General features: G+C 43.8%; 1 protein-coding gene across 1 annotated transcript in view; it reads right to left on the reverse strand.

Moving 5' to 3' along the window:
* Positions 1 to 20,736, reverse strand: part of RTF1 (RTF1 homolog, Paf1/RNA polymerase II complex component) — a 39,328-nt gene that overhangs the window by 15,735 nt on the left and 2,857 nt on the right. The window contains exons 2-7 of the mRNA XM_061611386.1: positions 16,101 to 16,211; positions 14,553 to 14,700; positions 6,888 to 7,089; positions 5,020 to 5,134; positions 4,205 to 4,316; positions 316 to 451 (exon numbers count right to left, since the gene is read on the reverse strand). Coding sequence (XP_061467370.1) covers positions 316 to 451; positions 4,205 to 4,316; positions 5,020 to 5,134; positions 6,888 to 7,089; positions 14,553 to 14,700; positions 16,101 to 16,211 — 824 coding nt within the window. The remainder of the gene's footprint in view (positions 1 to 315; positions 452 to 4,204; positions 4,317 to 5,019; positions 5,135 to 6,887; positions 7,090 to 14,552; positions 14,701 to 16,100; positions 16,212 to 20,736) is intronic.

Raw genomic sequence — 20,736 nt, forward strand, 5'->3', positions numbered from 1 at the left:
TGGGCATGAAGCGCCACTGGGGGAGAAAAGGGAAAAGCACCAAAGGCTTTAAGCAAAAGGCAGAAAATCCAGGAATAGAACTGTCTTTTCACTCTGTTCCACAGAAAGGGCTAGTCTGGAGGGACTCCTCCCCCTGGAGAGGAAGTGAAAGGCTTCAAAAACCCTGCCTGTCAAGTTCAGTAAAAGGAGTCATCCCTAATCAGGAATGTTCTCCATCCCTATCAAGCAAACATCAGTCATATCCAACATTGAGTGCTATGAATACATACAGCTTTCTTCACTGCCTTCAAACATAAGTGGACATTCTGTACTTACTCTTCCTCTTCATCTGAAGATGACGATCTAGATGAACGATCAGTTTTCTCACTAGATTTATCATCTTCTTCCTCCTCTTCATCATCTGAGTACACTTCACTCGTTTTTAATGGCTGCTTCTTTAAAAGCAATTCGGCTACAAAGGAAAAAGGACATTTTCATTTTCTGTTCAGTTTCTCTGCCCTGAGACTTCTTTAGTTTAAAAAGTCTAAAGCTCCTGCCAGGTATTGCCTCAGGACAATCCACACTGCTAGCCCTATTCTCAGAAATCTGACAGGAAACCCACAACAAAATGTTCCCAAGCCGAGTTCCAGGTTGAGCCCTTTCTGGCTCATTTTTTTAAAAATTAAGCTTTAACACATTTGAGCAAGAGAGATTAATACCCCTCTACCACATCTTAATTTATTATACATCTTGAATATAAACTTTAGAAATAAATTTAATTTAGATTTAGATGAGCAGCATATTCAAAACGAGCATGCAAAAAGTAGTACATGTGCACTGGCAATTTACGTATCTGTTTATACAAATACCCAATTAACAAAATTTGTACACACTTTGAACTCTGGTGAATACCAGGGCACAGATGGCAGATATATTGTCATCTGTGCACCTTCTATGACAGTAGAAGTGGTTATTATTATGATATATTGCAGTCCAAATCGACACATGTGAATAATGTTCACTTGTGAATGAAAAAGGAAAACATTTACTGTGCCACTGGTGTATAAGAAAAATCTAACTCCTTGGTTGTTAGTTAAGGGGAAAAAAAGAGTAAAGCAATACATGGAAGGATTTCATACTGGAGGTTATCATTAGGAGATTTGGGCTGCAGTGTCACCAATATGTGGATGACATGCAGCTCTATCTCTCATTTAAATCTTCACTGAGGTTGGCTGTAGAAACCCTGTCCAAGTGCCTGGAGTCAGTGAGTGGCTGGATGGGAAGGAATAAGCTGAAGCTGAACCCTGACAAAACCGAGGTACTGTTTGTGGGAGACAAGGGAAGGTTAGAGGATTTGGACGTGGTGCTCAACGGGGTACAACTGCCCCTGAAAGACCAGATCCGCAGCCTCGGGATCATTCTTGACTCCCAACTGTCCATGGAAGCTCAGGACTCGGCTATGAGCTGGGCAGCACTGTATCAACTCCATCTGATACGAAGGCTGCGCCCCTACCTTCCCAATCATCTGCTCCCATTGGTGGTACATGCCCTGGTCTCCTCTCGCCTAGACTACTGTAATGTGCTGTACCTGGGGCTACCCTTGAAAACGGTCCGGAAGCTGCAACTGGTACAGAACGTGACTGTGTGCCTGATTAAAGGCAGCCGCCGGCGAGATCACATCACTCCAGTGCTAAAAGAGTTGCACTGGTTACCAGTTGCTTGCCAGGCCCAATTCAAGGTGTTGGTTTTGACCTTTAAATCCCTATACGGTCTCGGCCCAGTCTATCTGAAGGAGCACCTCCAGCATCATCAGCTATGCTACCCAACAAGATCAGCCTCAAAAGACCTCTCTATCCCATCAGTCAAAACAGCCAGACTGGTGAGGACTAGACAGAGGGCTTTTTCAATTGTAGCCCCCACTCCGTGGAACTGCCTCCCAAATGATCTCCACCATGTCTCCTCTATAATGAGTTTCCGCCAGGCCGTGAAGACCTGGCTCTTCAGGCAGGCTTTTGGGGTGGGCTAGATTTTATTGTCATTGTTTTCAGATTTTTAATGTTTATTATATTTGTATGCCTATTTAGTACATCGCCAGCCAGATGGGCGACTAAGAAATTCAATAAATAAATTCAATAAATAAATATGACTGTATTAAAAAAACTAACATGACTTCATTTTTGGGATACCACTTCAAAATGAAACTCACAAAACCAGTTGCTCTAATGCAGAAGTGGACAGAAGGTAGATCTAGATCTACTGGTAGATACCTGGCAGATTTGAAGTAGGTCAGGAAGGATTTCTGACTCTTAATATTTTAACAAAAGCAGTAAAAAAAATGATTTCATCCCTCCAATCTAAATTATACTGCTGAGCTGAAGAAAGTTCTGGGGCAACTAGGAGAAGATTTGTGTGTGTGTAAGGACTATGAGGTCTGATCCCCCAAATTCTTGGAACTAAAAATCCTTTAATTCTTACATGTATGGTTTTTACACCGAGTTCCAAGGTTAAGCGTGATTGTGCCCTTTCTGGCTCATTTTTTTTAAAACAAACAAAAGCTCTGATTACAAACGAACAAAAGCTCTAATTAAGCTCTGATTATTACATTTGAATGAGAGAGATTGATACCCATCTATTACATCTTTAGTTCTAATTAAAAAACTCCCTAAGGTTCCACAAATCTGAAGTCTGTCTACCCCTGCTTTAACACAACTTCTGCCTAATGGGAATATATTGAGTTGAATTAAATTGTTTTAAATTTTTAAATTGTTTTTAAAATATGTGTTTTAAATTGTGTATTTGTTTTAATGTTTTTGGTTGCTGTAAACCACCCAGAGAGCTTCGGCTATGGCGCGGTATACAAGTGAAATCAATCAATCAATCAATCAATCAATCAATCAATCAATCAATCAATCAATCAATCAATCAATCAATCAATCATGGTTGCAAGAGAAGGGCCATGACTCAATGGCTGAGCACATGCTTTGCATGCAAAAAGCCCCAGATTCAATCCCCAGCATCTCTAGGTAGGATTAGGAGAGACCGCTGTCTGAAACCCTAGAGAACTGCCACTCAGTGTAGAAGATATGGGACTAGATGGAACAGTAGTATGACTTTGTAAAAGGCAGTTTCCTGCATTTCCTAATCAGGGAAAACACATTCTAATCCATCAAACCTCAACAGAAGTACCAGTATCACTAGCTAAAAACACAGAAAAAAATAAAACTGAATAGCTTATGCCTAGTCCCTACTCAGATCAACACTGGAGTACACATGCCCTCAGTGTGAACTATCACTAACTATGAACATTCAAGGTCATTGCACTTACAGGTGTGGAAGTAGCAAAAGCTAGGCCTTAACTTTGTTTCATATTTCCTAGCTTTGGTTCAGATTTGTGAAAGGAAAGAATGCCATGTAGAATGGTTCTGTGTAATGTACTAAGAGGGAATGTAAAAAAAAGATGTTCCAAAAATCATGCATTCACTGCAACCCAAGTAGAATCAAACAAGAGAAGAATAAACAGGTTAGAAAAGTATCTGCAAGCCACATGGATGCAATATTTAGTCTTTAGACTGTAAAGTGTTTGCCCTGATTAATGTTTCTCTATGCTCTATGTATTCTGTGAAAGACAGTAGATGCAAGTCAAGCTGACATGATAAAATGACTTATTAAAATGGCGACATACTGTAATTTGGTTACATGTGCTTTGGAATATGGTATAAATACGTGTGTAAAAATTGAGGAGAGAACTTTGGAATTTCCAGGTTCTCTCCAAACAGCCGTTTGTCAAAATAAAGGTGTCTCTGGACTGCCTTCAAGTCAATTCCAACTTATGGAGACCCCATTAATAGGGTTTTCATGGTAAGTGGTATTCAGAGGTGGTTTACTATTGCCTCCCTCTGAGGCTGAGAGGCAGTGACTGGCCCAAAGTCACCCAGTGAACTTCACGGCTGTGTGGGGTTTCGAACCCTGGTCTCCCAGGTCATAGTCCAACACTCTAATCACTACGCCACACTGGCTCTCTAAGGTGTCTCTAACTGATCTGAAATAAACACAAGTGTAGCAATATGGTAATAATGAACTGCGCCTCTCTCCACAATTAGTTAATTGGAGTCAAGGATCTTACCATTATATAAATGATATGTAAGGATTGAAGTCCATCAAGTGGCAGCCACTTTATACTCCATGGTACACCTTTTTCAAGTTAGCCATATGCTTTTGAACTTACCTGTTCTGTTCTTCCTTTTCTCCCTTTCTGCTTTCAGTTCTTCCATGGCTTGTGATTTCTTATCCAATTTTTCATCTCGCTTTGACCGTCGCTCTTTATTATGCGACATTACCTAAGGAAACACATAACCACCTCTTCAATAGCTATTTATAGCTCATGCCTGAAAATAAATACACATGTATATGCTTTCATTCACACAACACTACTCCTTATAATGCTTTGTACTCTGTTGGATTATTTACAAAGTTTGGTTTTTAATGACCATTTTGAGCCGGTTTGGAACTTACTCAATTTTTTTTTTATTTTAAGCCACCCCAACACCTTATCTGGATGGAGGGTATAAAAATAGACAATTTTCTTGCAAAAGCATCTCTTCAGCAAGAGCTGAAGCTGTATTGTTACAAATAGTCCACATAAATGAACTTTGGGGGCAAGTGCAAATTGGTCAACCAGAGGTGCAGACAACCTACTATAGCTCTGCTTTTGGTCACATAGCAACAAAATAAACTGGTCATATGGTTTACTAAAAACAGTCCTGTGGCACCCTAGATTTACTAAGCATAAATGTGTTTGTTAGGCTTTACTGTTTGCTGCAACAAAGCAACACAACTACCTTACTAGAAATAAAGACTGTTAACTGAAATAAGATATCATGGAAATAGGACAAAATATTTTGCGCCTGGTCAGTTTCATTGAGACCATTCTTTAACCCAGTGCATTTAGGAATCTGAACTGAAATCTAAGTGATTTCACATCACAAACACCTTTTAGGCATTAGTAGCCTCCTGGTAAAGCGAGCATGTTGTGTTTCTGACCTGGGATTCCTGGATCTGTGTGAGTTTTTTCTTTTCCTGTTCTTCTTCTTGCTTTTTCTTTTTCTCTTTCTTTTCTTTCTTTTTTGCTGTCTTTAATTTCTTCTTTATTTCAAACCTAGGCTCGAAACAAGGAAAAAAGATGAACAGGAGCCTGCAATCAGTTTCAGACAGCATCAGAAGTCAGGAAAGGGTAAAAATAGTATGGTGGATGAAAAACTGTAAAGCAGGGGTGGGAAGCCTTTCTTTTATGTCCAGGATCACATTCCCAGGGGAGAGGTAATCTCTCAGGAGCTGCATACTGGGGATGAGTGGGGCTATAGACAGCAGTTACTAAAACCAAAAAGTGGATGGGGCCAGAGCTGGGTGCTCAGGGACACCTCTTTTGTCTTTTTTTGCAGCCCCTTTTTTGCTATCACCCCCCCCGGGGCTGAATTTGGCTGGTTGTTCCCCATCCCTCCTCTAAAGCAAGGGAATTATAAGCAGGAATGCAGTGAGTTAAACCCTTTTGTAATAGTTACGCTGGAGGTAGATAAAAACATGTCCCATCGACTACTGTTACAGACTGCAAATTAGTGACAAAATTAGGTACCTTGTTGCTCAATTTTACAGGAAAAGACCGTATCTAGAAGCTGGGAGGTGAATCAGTCTAAGTCAGGGCTGGGGAATCTTCAGCCCATGGGCCAATTTTGGCCTGCCAGGGGTTTCCAATTTGGACCGTGACGTCATTTCCCCAAAACTATACCCACCTGTCAGTCAGCTGACATCATTATAACAGATGATTGACAGGTGGGTGCCCCCTATTAAAGTTGGCCTGTGGGGATGAGGAGGGGAGATGACAATCTAGCCCTCCAGTCTAAAGGTCTAAGTGTTTCAGTAGGCAGGGCTGATCATTTTAAACCATAATTACCTTGGCAGTGAGCAGAGTTCAGGCAGATGTAAAGATCTAGGCACCAAACCAACTACCAAATTAAGTTCAGTATCTACTGAACCTGTACTTTATACATCAGGAGCTCAGTCCTGCGGGCAGACTTGGTACGGTGGGAGCAAAACAACATATTCAGTTATTTGGTTGTGCCCAGAAATTGATTTTTTAAGAAACTGAAATCCAAACAGCTGCAGATGAAATTCTACAAATGATTTTCACTCTATGCTGTAACTGAAACTCCTCACTCTGCTCCTGTTCCAGACTAGAGCAAGAGCAGCCTGGAGTGCAACAGAAGGGACTAGTCTGTGCAAACTACAGATGGAAACTGACTACCTGATTTTTCCTAGAAGCTCCTGGATCAGAAGATAGGCCTAAAATTGGCAGAATTCAATTTCTTCTTTTCCTAGCAAAAGCAGAAACTATCTCAACATGCTTTTAAAGATAATTAAATGATTTTCAATACAATTGAAAGCCACTTTTATTAAAGGAAAGTTACATTTTTCTACCTCTGTGTTTAATTTTGGCTGTGTTGGAACCTGATGGTACTACTTTATTTTTGTGTGCGTGCACATGAGTGTGTGTCTTTGTACATATGTATATACACAAACTCCTTTATATGTTTGGTCCAAATAGTAGTGAGTGTTTGGTAGCTAACTCTGGAGTAGTTAAAGGAGAAAACAAAACCCACACATGCCAATAACTTCATGTACCCTGCAAAAGGATAACTGTAGGCATCCGTGTTTGCTCACTTTCTAATCTTGTTTTTTGCAAACCAACTCAAAGGCAGCTAGGAAGTAATTTGCAGGTCTCCTACCAGTACTGAGAGAAACTAGGCACTGAGCACAAGGAAAGATAGGAGGCACATTAGAAAGACTGAAATGGAGTGGGTGCTTCAGAGCACACTGACATGGCTGTGTAAGACAGTCTGCAATCAAAATCTCACCTCCTCTTCAGAACTTCTCTCTTTTCTATCCGGTTAAACAACTCCTGCTCCCTCTCCTTTTCTGTCATCTGTTCTAGCCGAGCTCTGTCCTCTTCATCGCCCATGAGGTCCTCCCCATAGCCATCAGTGAATTCATCTTCCGATGATGAATCAGAGTCTGAGCTGGAACAAGAGCTATTGCTTTCAGAGTCAGATACTTCACCTGAAACAAAGGAGAAAGAATCCACTCTGCTGGGGCAGCTGAAGAGCTCCAGATAAATCTCAAGAACATTCGCTTACATCCCTTCCTTATTACTCTTGCCAATCCCTCTTCCCGTATCCATCTAAACTTGGATTCTGAGCTCAGGACCTGTCTTTCCATTTACTACTTTGGAGAGTGATGTATAAACTGATGGAATTAAATGCATACATACCTGTGAGGACGTAGCGAGTATCACTGACAAACCTTGACTATGCTAAGAGACAATATATAAACATTATTAGATCCTTTGTTACCCCTTAATAAACTAAAATTATTAGGATTAGGTGGGTCTCTGCATAGGATTGAACTGCAAGATTGAAAAGGAAGTTATTTTTAGGCAAAATTTATAGGTACAGGCCAAAGGTCTAAGAATGTCAGGAAGATTACAAAACGGAGAATACGAAAGCCATTTAGATGTATTACTCATTCTATTCTGAGGCTTCAAAGCAGGTTACAGCAATGGCAGATGAAACACATTCCTTAAGGGAAAGAAAAACTTCTGTCCACTCTATGGATCATGCTGGCTGAGGGGAGTTCCACAACACCTGGAGGGTCACAGATTTCCCACCTCTAGTTTACAGAATAAAGGAGCACATTATACATCTTTCATAGCAAGAGGCTTATTACTATTTGCATATAGCTCAGACAGTCACAAGAATAGTTCCAAGGCACTAGATTTGCAGATGGAGAGAGACATGACTGAGAACAGATTAAGGAAATAAAATAACTAATATCTTATCATGGAAGACTTAAGCCACCCTCCCCTTTCTTCCCCTTTACTTCTGGGCTTAAAAATAGAGACTGAAACAGATTTATTATTGATTGATTGATTTACATCCCACCCTTCCTCCCAGTAGGAGTCCATTTAAAAAGAAGAAAATGGAAAGTTGGTCGCTCACCGTGAAGGGTCTTTTTCTGGCAGATGAAGCCCACATAGCCTCACATTGGGTATTATCAGTCTCCTCTAGCCCAGCCAGGAAATCTCTCTTGTTAATTTGCATGCTTCTCCTCCTATCCCTCTCAGCGTCTCCTCAGTTTCCCTTCTGGCCCAGCCCTAAGAGCCTGTAGACCCATGTAGTAAAACCTTAGAAAAACATTAACGCAGAACCAGGCAGTGCCCAAAAAATAGAGCAGCAGAACCTGTAATGTAATAGGAAGAACCTGTGTGTCAACAGAGTGAGTGGATGAGTGCAGGGTGAGGCGTGGCTATGTGTGCATCGTCTGCCAGAAAAAGACCCTTCACGGTGAGTGACCAACGTTCCATTTTCCTGGCAGACTTGCCCACATAGCCTCACACTGGGACCTACCAGAGCCGAAGTCCGTTTTAGAAGAAGCTTAAGTGCCCACGTTCTAGTGTGGCTAGTGAATGCCGATGGCCATGTACAGCGTACTGCAGATTTCTGCAATGCTGGTGGTGATGGCTAAAGCTGCTGAAGGTGCTGCTGCCTGGTGGAATGAACTGTAATGTGACCAGAAGCCTGAAGCAGTTGGGATTCATAAGCTAATACAACAGAGGCCCTGATCAAGTGGTCAACTTAAATGTCTTGGTACATTAAATGTAAATGTTACGTGCATACCTCAAATCCAATTTTGTGCCATAACTTTTCTGAGGAAAGTGATGGCTCAGGGAAAAGAAAGGGAGGATCAGTTCTTCAGACCTCTGAAAGGTAGACTTGGCGTTAGGAATATAAGGTGCGTCTGTCCTGAATACTGCTTTGTCTGTACGAAAAAAATACAGAGATCAGCCGGCATGGACAGACACTGAGTTCTGCCTCTCAGCTGGCTGCAGTAAGAGCCACCAAAACTGCTACTTTAAAAGATAGGAGTCATAGTGACAGAGGTCAATGGTTCAAAATGAGATTCAGTCAGGGTGTTGAGCAGGTTCCATGAAGGAAACCCGTGAATCATGGGTGTAGAAAGTAGAGTTTTCCCTCCTAAAAAATGTTTAACATGTGGATGGCGTGAGAGAGCCACTCATCGAGGCCTGGAGCAAACTGATAACCAAGCCATTACTTGACACTTCAAGGAACTCAGCTGAAGCTCCTGGTCGAAGCCATCCTTGAAAAGACGAAGTGACTGGAAGCACTAGCTTATTAAAGGCCATGTCGTCCCCTTTCTTTTGCACTAATTGAAAAACGGCTGTCCACGGTGCCTCATAAATCCTGTCAGTGGAAGCCCATCTGGATGCCTGCTTAGTGAGTATGGCTGGTCACGTAGCAGAGAATCTGCCGGTCAGTCTCCACGCCGCTGGGTTGAGCCCCCCGCAATCTGGATGAGTGTTGGGACCCTGCGTGAGAAGATATATTGAGAGATGGTATAGTAGTGGAGGAGATAATGCTAGATCTAGGATGTCAGACAACCACGTCCTCCTGGGCCACTGAGGACCCAGGACGTTCTCCAACTGTGCTAGGCTGAGTTCCTGGAGTACCTTCCCAAGGACTGAAGCCGGAGGAAAGGCAAAGGGTAATTCATGAGGCCACCGAGTGATGAGAGCATTCGTCTCTTCTACTCGTGAAATCTGGTACCTTAAGAGCGAGGGTCTTGAGATAACATGCAGAGTAATGGAGGACTGGATACCCCCGATAGACTTGAGACAGTTTGAATGCTCTGTTGCTGAGACTGCATTCCCCCTGGGTGACTGATGTCTGCTGAGGATGGCTGTTGTCACTTTCAGCTCCCATCTGATGAGTTTGAGCTGTCAGAGAGGCCCAATAGGGTTCTGCTCATGTGATGATGACCTGCTAGCTGGGTGAGGTCCGAATCTTTGTTTGTTGAAATGACATTTGGTTGAACTGGTGTAGGTGAAAACTAATATGTGTTTGTGAATGTGAAGGAGTATGTGCTTGAAGTGTTGGAGGGCAGGGCCATAGCCCTGAGCTCCAACTCATTTATGTTCTGACCAGAATTCGCTGGGGAAAAGAGGCATGGAACTCCGTTCAGAAGGTGTTGGAGAGTCAAAGACTACTGGGGAGATTGTCCGAGAGCTGCAGGCAGCAAGACCAACGTGTGTAGTTTGGCTGCAATTGCATCCAAGTTGGGAAGCAGGAGCCACTGTATCTGTCTGGTATGAGCTGTGACCCACAGAATTATGACCCTACAAGGTATCAGGAGGCCAGGCACATGTTGTAGGTTCATCAGGTCTGCCAATCTGTGTACTATGCAAGACTGGACTGAGGCGTGGATCTTGGCTATGTGTCTGGTGCAGGGTTAATAACCCCTGTGGAGGTGTCAATCCAGGCTCCTAGTTGAACCCAATGACTCTTACTGGCATTGATGAGGAATCCATGACTTCTCAGACCAGAGCCGAGGATGCGGAATATTGCTTTATGCCTGTAGTAGAGATGGGTACCTGATGAAAAGGTCATCTTGTGTATTTGATGTTGCCCGAGTTACGTTCCCAATGTGATCATGGGCTTGGTGAAAACTCGAGGTGGTGAAGCAAGCCCTAGGCTTTGAACTGAAATTGTTTACGTGCACAAGCAAAGCAGAGAAATCTGTGATGGTCTGGACAAATTAGGGCCCGGAAAGCAGCCTCAGTGAGGTCTATGGAAGCCATGAAGTCTCATAACAGCCATGCCCCCGTGATGGACTTTAACATTTCCACCCCAAATGTCTGGCCTAGAACATACTGACTGAGTCATCAGAGGTTTAAAACTGCCCCAGCGCCCCAATCTTTGGGGACCAGAGACAGGTGGGAGTAAAGCTTCATCCCCTTCTCTCCCTTGGGAACTGGCTCTATTGCTCCTGCCAATAGGAGCTGTTCTATGTGTAGAGGTGTGTTGCGAGCCTCGGTCTGATCCTCGGGGACAAGTGTGAGATAGTAGTGATGGCGTGGGAGGGAGAAGAATTCCCATTTGTGCCCCTAGGTCACAGTGTGTGGTCCCCATGCATATGAGGTGCGCTGCTGCCAGACCTGAGTGAAGTCCTGCAGCCTGCCTCAACCTCCTGGGTCATGGCACCAGAGATTGTTCTCCTGCTGGAGCTGGCTGGGTCCAGGTTTGGGGTTAGTAAAGGCTGGATTGCTGGAGACATGTGATCTGGTTCAAGCTGGCCTCTGCCCACGGAAAGCCCTGTAATGAAAATTATCGCTTTGCGGACCAAGGGAATGAAAAGATGTCTCGTTAGTGCATTTATCATCTCTTCTGGGGTGAAAGGCGTCACTTTACTGTGACTTTCATCTCTACTAAAATCTGATCCAAATTTCATCCCCCCCACAGGTTAAATCCCTTAAAGAAAGCTGTAGACAGATTATTACAAGAAGTACTGTCAGCCCTCCAATAAGTTAGCCAAAGGGCACTCCAAGCACCCAGATTGGTGAATAATTTGTCAGCGGCCATGTCTGGAGCAGCCATTCGCTGAGAAAGCCTCATACAGGAAGCTCTGGCCACCAAGGAGATAAGGAGACAACCCAGGAAAGAAAGTTGGCAGACTCATAATTGCCGTTTGGGGGTGAACTGCACCTCTTTTCCCCAGGTTGTTGTAGGACCCCTCAGTATAGTGAGAAGTAAATCCCAGCATTAAGATAAATAAGTGGCTGAACCACGGATGGAAACTGAATAGATTCTTCCATTCCAGGGTCCCATCTACAATAAATATTGACATAGGCTTCAGACTGCTGTGCTGGTTAGGGGGGAGTCCCATGCAGCTATGGTCAGCCTCCTTAATGATTCAGGTAGGGAAATAAAGGGGGGGGGGAGAAATGGTGCCCTTCTAAAAGGCATGGCTCAGGAATGGGGTGGATCCCTGTCCTTGTCTGCCATGGAAATCCACTGCCCCTCTTCCCTCTCAAGCACCCCAAAGGAAGCAGTGTCAGAGAGGCTAGAAAAAATCTGAAGGATTAGCCCCTGGGTCGATAAGAGGCACCTGTGAAATGCTTATTGCCTGATTCCCGACTGGAGAAATGGGCAGGGCACGTTTATTATCCAAGGCGCCACTCTGCCAGATAGCATAGGCAGATGACAGTCCCTAGGAGACAAATCTGAGTTGTTGTCAGGGGACTTGCCTTTAGGTGTTTGTTTGGCTTGCCATGTACCTGTTCGCTTACTTGCTGTGGCAAGGGGGGGAGAGGATGAGGAACTTGGAGGCTCAGGTCTCGGCAGTGAGCCGGGCAGCTTGGTATCAATTACATCTGATACAGAGGCTGCGACCCTACCTTCCTGTGCATCTGCTCCCACGAGTGATACATGCCCTGGTCTCCTCTCGCTTAGACTACTGTAATGTGCTCTACGTGGGGTTACCCTTGAAAACGGTCCGGAAATTGCAGCTGGTACAGAATGTGGCGGCACGCTTGATTAAGCATAGCCACCGGCGGGATCATATTACTCCAGTGTTGGTAGACCAGTTGTTTACCAGGCCCAATTCAAGGTGTTGGTGATGACCTTTAAAACCCTATACGGTTTCGGCCCAGTTTATCTGAAGGAACGCCTCCAGTATCACCAATTATGCCGCCAGACAAGATCAGCCTCACAAGACCTTCTCTCGGTCCCACCAGTCAAAACAGCTAGGCTGGTGCGGACCAGAGAGAGGGCATTTTCGATTGTGGCCCCCACCCTCTGGAACTTGCTTCCTTTTGATCTTCGACATGCCTCCTCCCTGATGGGTTTTCGCCAAGCCTTAAAGACCTGGCTATTCAGGCAGGCCTATAGGATTTCTAGGGGGGATTAGTTTTTATGATTTATTAATTGAAGGATGTTTAGATGAATGGATGATTGTGGTTTTTAACTTGTATATGTATTTTATATTGTTGTACGTCGCCTAGAGTGTCCGTTAGCTCAGACAGATAGGCGACTCAAAAATAAAATTTATTATTATTATTATTATTATTATTATTATAAATATATATGCTGCTTCTGAGGACTCATGCCTTCGTGTGCGACCCCCTTTACGAATTGCCGCTTTAATGGCCCTCATAAACCCTGGAGGCAAAGATAGTCTGAGGTTTACATTCTGGGGTGCCGCCGCCATACCCACCTGTGTGGAGGAACGGGGCTAAAGCAACTCAGACACGTACAGGCCTACAAGGCCTGTGACTCACATGGTCCCCTGGGCACCCCTGGTGGTCATCCACACGGCTGCTTACTCACGTTGGAAGGTTGGGGGGGGAGTGGCTCGCAGCGAGGCTTCCCGCCTGGCCTCCCTGGCAATGCCATCCACATCTGCTCATGCACGTTGGAAGGTAGGGGGGCAAACGGCTTGCATAGCGGCGTCCCCTCACCCTCCGGCTCAGGGAGAATCTCCCTTGAAGTAAGAGCCGGGCCCTCTTTCCGCAGCAGCAGCCCTGAATGGATGCTCAGCTTGCCTCCAGAGGAGGTCTGCTGTTTTGGCCGTAGCCTTGCCACATCCTCTTGCATCAGTTGGCTCCTCTTGTGAGGAGAGTGTGCTTCTTTCACTTTTTCCCCGCCAGGCCCACAGACGGGGAAGGTGGGGAGAGACGGAAAGAACAAAAAAGGCGAATAAAAAACAAACGCTGAAAGCCCAGAAGTGCTAAAGAGAGAAAAACTCCTGACGGGAACAACCAACAAAGCCTATTAGCAAAGGGTTTTGTGTTGGTTCGATTGTTTGTTTAAGTAAAACAAAGGGAAGAAAGTGTGAATAGAGAGAAGAGAAATGCCTGAGGGGAAAAAACAACAACAACTAAAGCCTACTAAAGGTAAAGGTGTCCGCGCACTTATAGTGCGAGTCGTTTCCGACTCTTAGGGTGACGTCTTGCGACGTTTACTAGGCAGACCGTATATATGGGGTGGGTTTGCCAGTTCCCGGCCTTTCTTTACCCCCCAGCGTATGCCAGGTACTCATTTTACCGACCACGGATGGATGGAAGGTTCAGTGGACCTCGACCCCTTGTACCGGAGATTCAACTTCCTCCGTGAGCAGAGCTTCGGCTGCGTTACTGCTGCTTACCACTCTGCGCCACAGAGGATCACTCTGCGCCACAGAGGATCACTCTGCGCCACAGAGCCACAGAGGATCACTCTGCGCCACAGAGGATCACTCTGCGCCACAGAGGATCACTCTGCGCCACAGAGGATCACTCTGCGCCACAGAGGATCACTCTGCGCCACAGAGGATCAAGCCTACTAGGAAGCCAGAAACAAAAAACGGAGGAGACGTCTGCTTGCACTGGCAGGAAAATGAAACTGAGATGCTGAGAGGGATAGGAGGAGGAGCATGCAAATTAACAAGAGAGATTTCCTGCCTGGGCTAAAGAAGACTGATAATACCCAATGTGAGGCTATGTGGGCAAGTCTGCCAGGAAAATGTAAATAACCACACTAGTGTTTTAGATATGCTTTTAGTATTTCAGCCAATCCTATTGCAAAAATAAAGATAATCTGACCTGGAAAAACATCCACGATCTAAGCCCATGACAAAGTGTGTGCCCTGAAGAAAATCCTTCATCTTACTGACATAGTGCATCCTCTTACCTTCTTCAGGTGCTGAGCTCTCCGCAGAGCTTTCTTTATCAGAGCTGCCTGATGAGGCTGCTTTGTTCATCTGTTTCTTCATGGCTCCTTTCTTCTCTGATTTCCCAGCTTTCACTTTCTTTTTGTTTTTAGAACCTCCAACTGTCCACTTTAGCATAAAAGGAATGAAGAGAATCACTTGGCAAGGCTGAAATCTCTCCCCAAACCATCACAATGATGACAACTTAATTTTATAACAGATATGGGACAAGCCACAATCCAGAAGGAGCCCAGATTATAATAGATTTCGACTGTAGAAGCCATGTATGTAACTTCATTTGGTGGCTGGGACTACAGAGAAGACTCCCAAGTTTCTGTAATATTTTGTAAGCACAAGTACAACAGTGGATTTGAGAGTTTTACTGTTTAGAAAATATGGGTTATTTTCTGTAGAAATTACTTATACTCCCAGAAAGCATATCGATTGTTCAGAAACCACTCCTCAGACTAGAATATCATGTCCATCAATTGCTTGTATATATTTCAGAAAGAACTAATAGCAGATTCAGTAAGTTACATGTGTAACTTAAAGGCAGCTTCTACATTCTGCTGACTGAACAAGTCAAGAACTGCTATGTAAAATACAGTGGATTGAAACCACAGTAGAGTGTCTTCTGCTCGTGCAACAGAACTTTCCCCCCTCCTCCCAGTTCCCCTCCCGCCAAAACAAATCTGTTCTGGAGAGTTGAGAGAACCCCCAGAGCAGGTGTGGGGGAAGGAGTTCCACTGTTAGAAGTTTCTCCTTACTCTTAGTAGTTTAGCCAAAATCTGCTTTCCTATGATTTTTACCCACTGGTTCTAGTGCTGCCCTTGGGAGCAACAGCAAACAAGTATGCTCCAGTTTCTGCATTATAGCCCTACATGTACTTGAAGGCTGCTATAATGTCTTCCCTCTCCAGGCTAAACATACCCAGTTATTTCAAACATTTCTCATAGAGAATTATGTTCCAGGTCCCACACCATTCCAGGCGCCCTCTTCTGGACACGTTTCAGTTTGTTAGTGTCCTTAAAATGTGGCACCCACACAATTGTGGCCTGAGCAGTGCAAAATAGAGTGGAACTATGACGTCTCAATATCTGAACACTATTTGCACCCTAAGGCTGCAGTCTTTTTTTTTAGCAATGACACCACTCTGTATGCAAAATAAACATACCAGCACTGCTAAGTTAAATAACACCTGTGGTGGGATAGACAAAACTATTATCACTATTTAAGTCTGAGGTAACGACTGAACTATTTCATAAGTTATTGTTTCAGCAGTTTCATGCTGAAATCTCCCTGAAGTTCCTTCGTTCAAGAATGGCCACTTTCAGGAGTGGCCATCTATGGGAGATGGGATCACAAGCCATTTCCCAAATCTAGATATATTCATAAAAACATGCAAGACCATGCCTTTGTAAGGGGAGATCTATACAAATGTTAAATATTGTTATCTTTGCTTCACAATATTACAGTAATCTGCACTAGTTTGTTTCATACTATCCACTTATTCTTGTACAAAAATATACCTCAACATCACTGTCTGAAGTCTCAGAGTCTGAAGATGCTGTAGGCTTACTAGCAGGTGTTTCCTTTTCCTCAGAGTCACCACGTTTCCGTTTGGCCAATGACAGGAGTTCCTGGTAGAAACAGAAGTACAGAGTTACCTTTAAAATGAACAGGCTGCAACTCTAGACACACAATTTTTGCTTACAGTACTTCTCCCACCACCCTACCAGTATTTAAAGTAAAGTAAAATACCAGTGATATGGCATGGTGCAATCTGCTCTACAAAGCAATTTTTAAAAAATTCCTCACATGCATACAAGCAGGGCTACTCCTTTGAACTCTCTCCCAAGCTGACAGATGCCTGACCTTAGTAACTTCCAGGAGAGGCATAAAAACATTATTTCAGAACATTATTTTAAAGCATCATATGCTTCTTATGCTGTGTTGTGTTGTAAAATGGCTCCAGGTTAGTTAGCAAATTTAAGCGTGCTTATTTATATTGACTGTTTCAATAGACAAAATTATTGCAATCCACATAATTCATTTAAGAAAGCTAAACATATACAAACAGCTGGACACATTACAAAATATATTACTCATGAGTCAAAGTCCTTAGACATTTTCTCAACCAGATACTACATTTTAAAAACACTACCGGTATATTTTTATAGATGACAATTATCAGGAAACTGGAATGCTGAAAAGCCTCTAGCCACATCACAGCATGTGCTCATGGGAGTGCTCCCCTCAAGTAACACCTTTACTAAAATTAGTACATCGGAAGGCTATCTTAAAAAACATCTATATATAGATCACTACAGAGTTCTATGCATTTCAATGGCTTAGTTCACTTGTCACACTAACCCAAATCATGACTTAGTGTGAACATGCAATAGTGTTCAGGTTCTGGGAGCTGAGACTGGGGCTGCTTTGCTTCTCCCTGGACATTCTGATGCTGTGCTAAACCGTGGTTTGACTTAGCTTGTCATCAGAACCTGGTGGGTTCACAGTTTAGCTCTCCAGACTAACCATGAACTTTTCTGTGGCTTATAACTAGTGGTTTGTTTGGGTGAGTTAAACCACAAGTCTGGGTTTCAGCAATATGCTAAGCCAAACTATGGCTTAGTTCAGTGCAGCAGTAGAATGAACAGAGTGTATACTAAGCCGTGGTGTGTCTTTGTATGATGTGCTAACCAGGCCAGTATCTGACAGCTAGGAAGCCACAGATATAAAGTAAACCATCAGTCCCAATTTCAGCCACTAAGAACACTCCAATGAACAAAGCATACTACAGGGAGATTGATTTCTAAATATCATTGATTTGCTGAAGAACAGGAATTGAAAAACATGCACTGAGCTCTCAGTAGAATCTACTACCCAAAATACAGGCATTTAACAGCAAAACAGATAGGCTTTAACTGTCAAAGATTACAACAGCAGCTTAGTTCAGATGTCATGATACCTGATCATCATACATGGTTTGACAATGAGGAGTGCCCTGTAGGTACCTGAAGGAGGTCTCTTTGGTTGTGAAAAAAATTAATCTTACAATCTTTTGTTTTAACATGTCTTTAAAGATGTTTTGTTTCAATATATTTTAAAGTCTGTTTTTATGATGTTTTAGAGTGTTTTTAGTGTTTTTGTTTGCCGCCCTGGGCGCCTACTGGAAGTGTGTGTATGTGTATATAAATAAGTAAATAAGTAAACAAATAAACAAATATATAAATAAATGTTGCATGAACATGAAGAGACTGGCCAAAGAGGCTGTGCTATTATCCTCAACGGGAGTGTCTGTGCCCAATGTCATGGAGGCAGTGGTCCCAATCACAGAATGGGCTGTGATCCTCTGGGAGTGGGGAGAGGGCTGAGATCAACAGGTGAGCGCAATACCAAGCCATTTACCAAGAATGGACTTCATCACCTTCTTTGCCTGGGCACCCATCTTTTAATACACAAACTATAAGACCATCTACATTTCTCAGAGCAGTGTTGATAGATCTTAAAGGCACAACAGACACTGAGCTTGGGCCATTTCTCCCTAGGGAAGGAACAGTTAGGACAGTGCAATCTTTTGAGTTCTGTGAAAAACTGAGTTGAGCTTGGGGATGAAGGCCAGGTCTGGACAGAGACAACCCTATTGAAATGAAATATAGTTCTTTCCTGATGAAGAGAAACCTGAGCTCTAGCACAGTTCTGGCCAATATGAGCACTGCTGGAAACAATTTTCCAGGTGATTTCCTTAAAGCAGTGGTTCCCAAACTCCCCCTCCAGATCACTTTAAATTGTTGATAGTCTTGGCAGATCACTTAATGATTTTTCTGCCTGTTGTAGTAATTGTAATGCACTATGCAGATGCTGTATGATTTTTAATTGTATTTTATTGTATTTCATTGCTTCTTTTATTTCTTATATTGTATGTTGTATTACAATTTGTATTTTGTAGAATTCAAACTATACAACATAAAAGAAGCAATAAAAATACAATTAAAAATCAATATGAATACTTAATGCGGACATACTGTGGACCACCTCAATGAAGCTCGCGGAACACTGGTGATCCATGGACCACAGTTTGGAAACCCCTCCATTAAGGGAAATGAAAAAGAGAGCTTTTAAGGGGGGGAGTGAAAGAGCACCAGGGGGAAATCCCAGCTGGCAATCTTGTAAACAGGGGCAGCAGATGAATTCAGTTCACCGCAAGAACTATTCCCCATCCCCCAGACACCAACCAGAGCCACTACCTGCCTTTTGAGAATACTGCAAGCTTCTGTTGCAAGTTGGAATGGAAGATGGTTTCATACTTAGGCGGTTTGGGGCTGGACGCATTGGTATTTGCAGCACCCATAGAACACCTGTATTGTCTCCTATATATTATTTATGGAGGACTGATGGGGGGCTACGGCAGTATGAACCAGTCTACCTAACAGTTCAAAGTCTAGGAGCTGTTGCTGTTCAACTTATATTTGTGCAACTGGACACAATAGGGGCTTGAATGGAGGAATGAACCTTGTAAAATTATTTTTTTTAACAGTGTTGTAAGTTGCTTGGAGAACTTTGGGCAACAAGAAACTAACAAATCTAATAAATAATAATATAACAACAGGAGATCCTGTTGAACGGCTTCTGATACCGTTGACCATGGTATCCTCCTGGACAGCCTGGAGAGGTTAAGTATAGGGGGAACTGTATTACAGTGGTTCCGCTCCTTCCTCTCTGGGAGATACCAGAGAGTGGCACTGGGGGATGAGGTTTCGGATCCTTGGCCTCTCGTTTGTGGGGTGCCACAGGGCTCCATCCTCTCCCCGATGCTGTTTAACATCTATATAAAGCCGCTGGGGGCTATCATTAGGAGATCTGGGCTGCAATGCCACCAATATACAGATGACATGCAGCTTTATCTCTCATTTAAATCTTCACCGAGGTTGGCTGTAGAAACCCTATCCAAGTGCCTGGAGTCGGTGAGTGGCTGGATGGGAAGAAATAATCTGAAACTGAACCCTGACAAAACCGAGGTACTGTTTGTGGGAGACAAGGGAAGGTTAGGGGATTTGGACCTGGTGTTCAACGGGGTACAATTGCCCCTGAAAGACCAGGTCCGCAGCCTAGGGGTCATTCTTGACTCCCAGCTGTCCATGGAGGCTCAGGTCTCGGCTGTGAGCCGGGCGGCGCTGTATCAACTCCATCTGATACGGAGGCTGTGCTCCTACTTTCCCAACCATCTGCTCCCATCGGTGGTACATGCCCTGGTCTCCTCTCGCCTAGACTACTGTAATGCGCTCTGCGTGGGGTTAGCCTTGAAAACGGTCCGGAAACTGCAACTGGTACAGAATGCGGCGGTGCGCCTGATTAAGGCAGCTGCCGGCGAGATCACATCGCACCAGTGCTGAAGGAGTTGCACTGGTTACCAGTTGTTTTCCAAGCCCAATTCAAGGTGTTGGTTTTGACCTTTAAAACCCTGCATGGTTTCAGCCCAGTCTATCTGAAGGAATGCCTCCGGCATCATCAGCAATGCCGCTCAACTAGATCAGCCTCGAAAGACCTTCTCTCCATCCCACCAGTTAAAATAGCTTGACTGGCGAGGACTAGGGAGAGGGCTTTTTCAATTGTGGCCCCCACTCTGTGGAATTCCCTCCCAAATGATCTCGGTCATGCCCCCTCTATGATGAGCTTTCACCTGGCCTTGAAGACCTGGCTCTTCAGGCAGGCTTTTGGGGTGGGTTAGGTTTTATTATTATTGGTTGATATTTTAATATTTTAATGTAACTATATGTTTTAATTTTGTACGTTGCCCAGAGTGGCTGGATTGCCAGCCAGATGGGCGACTAATAAATTTAATAAATAAATAAATAAATCCGAATAGACCAGTATCCACTAAGAATGAGAGATACGGAGGTTTAGAAGATCTGAGAATCATGGTCCTCTGGGACAAAATGGAGCCAACACTATGACTAGTGTAGAGTTCTTGACAACCATAGAAATGCTCACAAGAGTCTCTGGGGCAACTGAACTGACAGAACACCTATAGATTCTGCCCCGTATCTTAGGACCTTGAGAAGGACCTGGCTGCTTTAGAACTGAGGCTGCTTGTGAACAGATCAATGGACAATGTTCCCCAACAGATGGTGATCACTGAAGCATAGAACTGGTGAAGAGATG

The sequence above is a fragment of the Rhineura floridana genome, chromosome 2 (genome assembly GCF_030035675.1).
Source record: "Rhineura floridana isolate rRhiFlo1 chromosome 2, rRhiFlo1.hap2, whole genome shotgun sequence".
Lineage (NCBI taxonomy): Eukaryota > Metazoa > Chordata > Lepidosauria > Squamata > Rhineuridae > Rhineura > Rhineura floridana.